The 7,120-nt window shown below is 41.8% G+C and overlaps 1 protein-coding gene across 1 annotated transcript; it reads left to right on the top strand.

Moving 5' to 3' along the window:
- The first annotated feature begins 4,543 nt into the window (after positions 1–4,543).
- Positions 4,544–5,484, top strand: LOC133242986 (histone H2B 1/2-like). The gene has a single exon (XM_061409290.1). The coding sequence runs from the start codon at positions 4,803–4,805 to the stop codon at positions 5,292–5,294; it is 492 nt and encodes a 163-aa protein (XP_061265274.1). The 5' UTR covers positions 4,544–4,802; the 3' UTR covers positions 5,295–5,484.
- Positions 5,485–7,120: the final 1,636 nt, after the last annotated feature.

The raw sequence follows: 7,120 nt of genomic DNA, 5'->3' as shown, positions 1-7,120 counted from the left end.
TTCTCTCCCTCCTTCCTAGGTGTCAAGTGCCAATCACCCATGCACTTCTGTCTTCATGGACTACATGATGCAGTTGTAAAACCGGTTTCCTAATGCCTGTATTTGATTATTGGATTCACTAAATGTGAAACACACCTAGACCAATAAAAATATGCTAGTGGGTTAGGTTTGCTGACAGGAATTCTCACATAATAACAGTGTATAAGAACTGAGTGGAAAAACATTTGTATGTCATATGGGTAAACACTGGGATATTGAAAGCAGCAACAATGAGCACAATAGAAATGAAATGATTCTGTGAAATAATGTCTTTTTCCCATGGGTCCACAGTTCTCTTTTCAAAAATGCAATGGCTCTGAAATGAGCTTTTCATTTCCAAAATTACATTCAGGTTGTCTACAATCATCTCAAGGTCCCACCTAGAGATATTTTCTTGCCATTGCTTTGGTGGAAGAATTTCCTGGTCTCCTTGGGAATCATATTCTTTTTTAAAAGTTCTCTCCTAAGATTTCTCTACTTTTCCACAAAATGCTAAATAATATTCTTGATAATTGGACTCACGTTTCCTAAATATTTACTGCAGTGACCAAAGAGAGCCCTGGAGGTATAACAGCCCATCAGAGTTCTTCTATATTGGACCGAAAGATACAGCCCTTCATTGCCCATTCTTGAAAAGGCACTGTCCACTTCATACCTGTACTACTCAGGGAGGCTCTCTCTAGTATCTTGCCACAGGACCCAAATTCTTTTTCTTTATCTCATGAGGTTCTGCCAGTTTAAAGAAAGCTTTTTGTTTTTTCTGTCATGTACAGCCCTGTCCTTTTCCTGAAGGGCTCAGGAAAAGTTGGATTTCGTGGAGTATCAGAATTTCATGTCAATGTTTGGCTGAGAGTGGTGTATTTACAGGTTCTTATATCCTGCTACTGCTGCTGCTAAGTCGCGTCAGGCGTGTCCGACTCTGTGCCACCCCACAGACGGCAGCCCACTAGGCTCCTCTGTCCCTGGGATTCTCCAGGCAAGAATCCTGGAGCGGGTTGCCATTTCCTTCTCCAGTGCATGAAAGTGAAAAGTGAAAGTGAAGCCGCTCAGTCGTGTCCGACTCTTCGCGACCCATGGACTGCAGCCTACCAGCTCCTCCATCCATGAGATTTCCCAGGCAAGAGCACTGGAGTGGGGTGCCATTGCCTTCTCCTCTTATATCCTACCCAATAGGAAATAATTACAACGGTAGGTGTACAGAATCCTTTGTAACAATTGAAAATGACACACTATCTTCTCGCTCACAGAGAGAAAAAGAAATAAAATACTAAAATGAAATTACTAAACATTCACAGAATTGTGAAAATGACTGTGGTGGGGCCACCTTGTTTCTCATAAGTGGTCACCAGTGTTCTCTTAATAAGATGGAAGAGGCAGGAAATACTCCCATGTTTAGTTCAAAATACATATCTCCTATGGGTTGAATTTGTGCCTCTAAGATTAATGTATCTATGCCATAAACACTCATATTGGTATGTGATCATATTTGGAGATGAGTATTTACCAAGTAAACAAGTTCAAATATGTTCATTAGAGTAGGTCTTAATCTAAAGGAGTTATATCCATATAATAAGGGAAAATCAGACATAAGACACATACACATAGGAAAGAAAATGTGGACAGGTATAGGGGGATTTCGGTTATCTGCAGGCCAAGGAGAGGCTTCACACCTTGCATAAGATCAACTCAGATGAAACCTTGATTTGGACTTAGAACCTCCACAAGTATGAGACAGTAAATGAATGCTGTTTTAGTGACCTAATCACTAGCATTTTGTACAGGAGCTCTAGAATACTTGAGAAAGAGTTGAAAGTGCTAATCGCTCAGTCACGTTCGACTCTTTGTGACTCCATGGATTGTAGCCTACCAGGCTCCTCTGTCCATGGAATTTTCCAGTCAAGAATACCGGAGCAGGTTTCCATTTCCTACTCCAGGGAATCTTCCAGACCCAGGGATTAAACCTAGGTCTCCTGCATTGTGGTGGATTCTTTACTACCAGGCCATTTCCTAATACTTATATATAAATGACCTTGATTAGTTTTATAAGACCAACTATAAAGTAGATAATCGTGCTTGTTACCCTACTGTCAAAGTAGATAAATAATCAAACTTGTTGCCTGCTGTCACCAGACCTGAACACCCCAGGAAGACAGTTATTGGTTCAGTCAGGAAAACCTCACTGTAGAGTGGTTCAGTGACTGTGGCTACCAGTTTGAGTCCCTCCTTGGGTGACATGGAGTCAACATGAACTTTTTAGCTTCTCTGACTGGATGAATGCTCTCACCATCCCTATAACGTTAAGTTGCAAATCATGAAGGTTTTCCACTTCAAAAACAAAAGAATGAGGGCTGAAAAAGAATGACATTAGATCATCTGAACGAGTTAGGGTAGAAACTTGTGATTCTAGGAAGTGTGAAATGGGTTTTTTTTTTTCCTGAATTTTCTGTTGCATGTAACTTCTATGCTGTGTCGGAGTCCTTTTTTTATGTGAATCCATAAACAGTGGTACTGTTGAGAAGGTTTCTGAATGGAGTATGCCTATCCTATCAACACCGTCATTTGTGAGTTGAGACCGGCAATTGTTATTTAAGCCATGAAGCCATTTCCCTTATTTCGCTTTTACAGTGAACCACAACATTGCAAGGTGATTGCTCACTGGGCTCTCTTATTTCCTCAATCATCAACTGAAGTGAATAATTACTAGTGTTCCTCCTCCTTCCAATCTTCAACATCAAACTCTGTTTTTCCCAACTCCATCCTAGATTTCCTGTGTATCAGAGACTTTTGAGGTCTCAGTTATCCCCTCAAAACGCAATTGTGGTTATTTTCAGTGTTGTTTTTTTTTTTTTTTTTCGTATAACTGATGTGTTCATTTAATTTCTGAATTTACAAATGTGAAAGAAACACAGCTCATTAAAATATCTAATGGATTCTTAAAATACAATATATGTATTATATTTAGGTCTTTAGTCAATTTTAAGTTTATTTTTGTATATGCTGCTAGAGAATGTTCTAATTTTACTTTATTGAATGTAGTTATCCAGTTATCCAAGCACCACTTATTGAAGAGACTGTTTTCTCTCCATTTGTACATTCTTGCCTTTTTAAATTGTAGATTAATTGATCATGGACTGCAAGGATATCCAACCAGTCAATCCTAAAGGAAATCAGTCCTGAATATTCATTGGAAGGACTGATGCTGAAGCTGAAACTCCAATACTTTTGACATGATGTGAAGAACTGACTCCTTGGAAAAGACCCTGGTGCTGGGAAAGATTGAAGGCAGGAGAGAAAGGGACGACAGAGGATGAAATTGTTGGATGGCATCACCGACTTGATGGACATGAGTTTGAGTAAGTTCTGAGAGTTGGTGATGGACAGGCAAGCCTGGCATGCTGTAGTCCATGGGGTCACACATGACTGAGAGACTGAACTGAACTGAATTGACCACAAGCCCATAGGTTGACTTCTGGGCTCTCCTGTTCTACGGATCCATGTGTCTATTTTTGTGCCAGTATTACACTGATTGGATTACTGTAGTTTTCTGTTATAGTCTGAAATCAGGGAACCTGATTCCTCTAGTTCTGGCCTTCTTCCTTAAGATTGTTTTGGCATTTCAGGGTCTTTCATCTTTCCATACAAAATTTAAATTTGTTTGTTTTAGTTCTGTGGAAAATGCCCTGGTATTTTCATAGGAATTGCATTGAATATGTGGATTGCCTTTGACAGCATGGTTTTTTAAAGAATATCAATTCTTCCAATCCATAAACAAGGTAGGCCTTTCCCTCTGTTTGTATTAGCTTCAATTTCTTTGATCAGGGTCTTATTCTTTCTAAGTACAGGTCTTTCACCACCTTAGGTACGTTTATTCCTAGCTGTTTTATCTCTCTCTCTTTTTATTCTTTTTCTCTCACTCTGGTGGTTTTTCAGCAATAAGAGTGATCATTTTTTGAGAAATAACCACTATAAATCATTAATCAATTCCAGATTGTGTGGTATTTGGGGGACCTAAATAATGTTTAAGAAAACAATTTAAAATTTGCAAAATGTTAAATATTCTTAGTAAGTATTCCTATTTCCGTTTGTGTTCTGTATTTGGCAAATGGGATTTTGCCATTCTCTTCATAGTGATCATTGGCTTTGATAAGTTTTGGAGATAATAGCTGGTCAACTAATTGCTATGATTTTCAGGAGCACTCTGCTGAGGAAGTCAGGAGTTTCTGCTCATGGGACTGTAGGTCAATCAGAAGGAAAAGATTCTGTGTTGGAGTAAAATGTCTACCAAGTGACCTGAGTCACTCTGATGTCTGAAAGAGTTTGAGTTATGGAGGTCAGTCAGACTCTTTCAGGAAGCTCTAACTGATTATTACATTTTTCAACTTAGATGGCTTTGGTGACATCTTTGAAACTTCTCATGCATCAATAGTAGACATAAATCAGCTGAGGTGAATAGATGACTGTCTCCTTCATGGGGCAGTGTTCAAAGATTTTTCTGGTGGAAGTCACGCAAAGTTTAAAGATACCACTGAGTTTGACTGACTGTGTGGTTAAACTTGGGGGAGGGGCGGTGGGAGTTGGGGGTGGAGCATCCAGTGTCACGTGACATGGGCTGCCATAGTAACAGGCCTCCTGTCTTGCATTTTATCCAATCAGATATGGACAGTGTTTGTGACTTCAGAGAGAGCAGGGCTTATAAACTCCGCAAACTGCCTTCAACCCCCGCATGTCCTTTCCTCTGAGTAGTGGGGACTGGTGGCTCCGACATGGCTCAACCATCCTCTGACAACTCTGAGGAAGACCCTGGCACCAACGAAGCCGGAACCTCCAAAACAGAGCCCTCTGAAACGGAGCCCTCTGAAACAGAGACCTCAGAATCGGAGCCCTCCGAACCGGAGCCCTATGATGCTAAGCCAAAGAAGGCGAAACGGAAGACAGCTAAGGGCCGCCGCCCCCGCCGCCGCTGCCATCAGGACAACTTTGCAAGCTTCGCCACCTATTTCCGCAGGGTGCTGAAGCAAGTGCACACAGGCCTGAGTCTCTCTCACGAGGCCATGAACGTCATGCATTCGTTCGTGAAGCATATGTTTGAGCAGATCGCCGAAGAGGCCGGGAGCCTGGCCCACTCCAGCAAGCACTGCACCATCACGAGTGGAGAGATCCAGAGAGCCGTGCGTCTTCTCTTGCCTGGGGAGATCGGCAAGCACGCAGTGTCCGAGGCCACCAAGTCGGTCATCAGATACAACACCCGCAGATGAACTGCCTCATGACCACCGCAGCATCGCAAACCAAAGACTCTTATCAGAACCACTCGAAGGGAAAAGACCTGTAGTGATAAAGAGCCACGTCCATCCACTCTGGGTTCTTTACGTATGCCCTACTTTCCATCTTTAAAACATTTCCATCCAAAAGAAAACGTTAAAAACCTCATCAAGTTTGCTTCAATAACAGTTGGTTGTGCCATTTGTTCGATGGAAAACCGTGTACTATTTTCTTAACGTATTGCAACTCGTCACTTTTCTAAATGGTTATTTCTATTCGTGGTTTCTCAGTCAGCGATTTAAAGGATCTTTATGGTCAAAATTCTATCCCTAAAAGTTTCATTGGCCTTTTTCATTTTTATTCTCCCACCTATATTTAGGTATCATCCAGGGATTTTTATATGGGGTATGCCGCTGCTGCTACTGCTGCTAAGATGCTTCAGTCGTGTCCAACTCTGTGCGACCCCACAGACGGCAGCCCACCAGGCTCCCCCATCCCTGGGATTCTCCAGGCAAGAACACTGGAGTGGGTTGCCGTTTCCTTCTCCAGTGCATGAAAGTGAAAAGTGAAAGTGAAGTCGCTCAGTCGTGTCCAACTCTTAGGGATCCCATGGACCGCAGCCCAGGCTCCTCCGTCCATTGGATTTGCAACCAATAAAGAGCAGTGTGTGCTTCCCAGGCGGCTCAGCGGTAAAGAATCTGCCTACAATGCAGGAGTTGCAGGAATGGCAGGTTCGATCCCTGGGTCAGAAAGATCCCCTGGAAGAGGGCCTGGCAACCCACTCCAGTATTCTTGCCTGGAAAATCCCACGGACAGAGGAGCCTGGTGGGCTACAATCCATAGGGTCTGAAAGAGTCAGAAACGACTCCAACGACCTAGCATGCTGGCATCCATTTCTTGGGGCTTCGCAGTTGGCATCAGTGGTAAAAAAAACACCTACCTGCAGTGCAGGAGACACAGGAGCCCCGGGTTTGATCCCTAGGTGGAGAAGGTTCCCCGGAGGAGGGCATGGAAACCCACTCCAGTATTCTTGCATGGATAAGCCCCATGAACAGAGGACCCTAGTGGGCTACAGTCCATGGGGTCGCAAAGAGTCCGACATGACTCAAGAGGCTTAGCACATACAGATGCATCCATTTCTTGTTGTGGGACATGTCTCTAGCTCTTTGCATCAGTAAAAGAGGAGGATGTTCAGCAATTAAGAGAAATAGGATGACTCCTTCTTCTACCTCAAGTATTTGACTGCTAATGCTTAAGAAAATACTTACTGAATTTAATGTCCATTGTGTTTTCTTCTTGGTGCATTGACATTTTTTCCCCTATAGGTATATTGCTGAATCTCAAAGTAGTTGGTGATTTTCCTATTCCTTTTTTTAAAAGATTGATTTCAAGCTTACTACATCCTTGGAGAGAGAGAAAGCACTCTGCGATTTCAGTCCTTTGTAATTTAGTATGGTTTTCATTAGAACTTAATATTTCATTTTATTTTATACTACTCATGTTGAACTTTAAAATAAGCAACAAGGATATGCTATACAGCTCAGAGAAGTACAGCAATTATTTATAATAAATGTGAACAGAGTATTATATATAAAACAATTGAATCACTAAGTTGTAAACCTGAACAAATAGAATATTGTAACTCACAAATACATCCATAAAAATTTTTAAGTTAAAACAAACTTATCAGTACGACAGGATTTGGATGTGGAAATCTGTGAAGGATGTCACTCTCAGCCAAACAATGAGAGAAAAGCTAGGAGGAAATACAAAATTCCAACCTTTCCTTGATCCCAGTTATAGCGTCTTCTCTAGGTCTTTC

This window comes from Bos javanicus, chromosome X (assembly GCF_032452875.1).
Source record: "Bos javanicus breed banteng chromosome X, ARS-OSU_banteng_1.0, whole genome shotgun sequence".
Taxonomy (NCBI): Eukaryota; Metazoa; Chordata; class Mammalia; order Artiodactyla; family Bovidae; genus Bos; species Bos javanicus.
The sequence above is the reverse complement of the archived record's forward strand: the minus strand, read 5'-3'. Positions and strand labels throughout refer to the sequence as shown.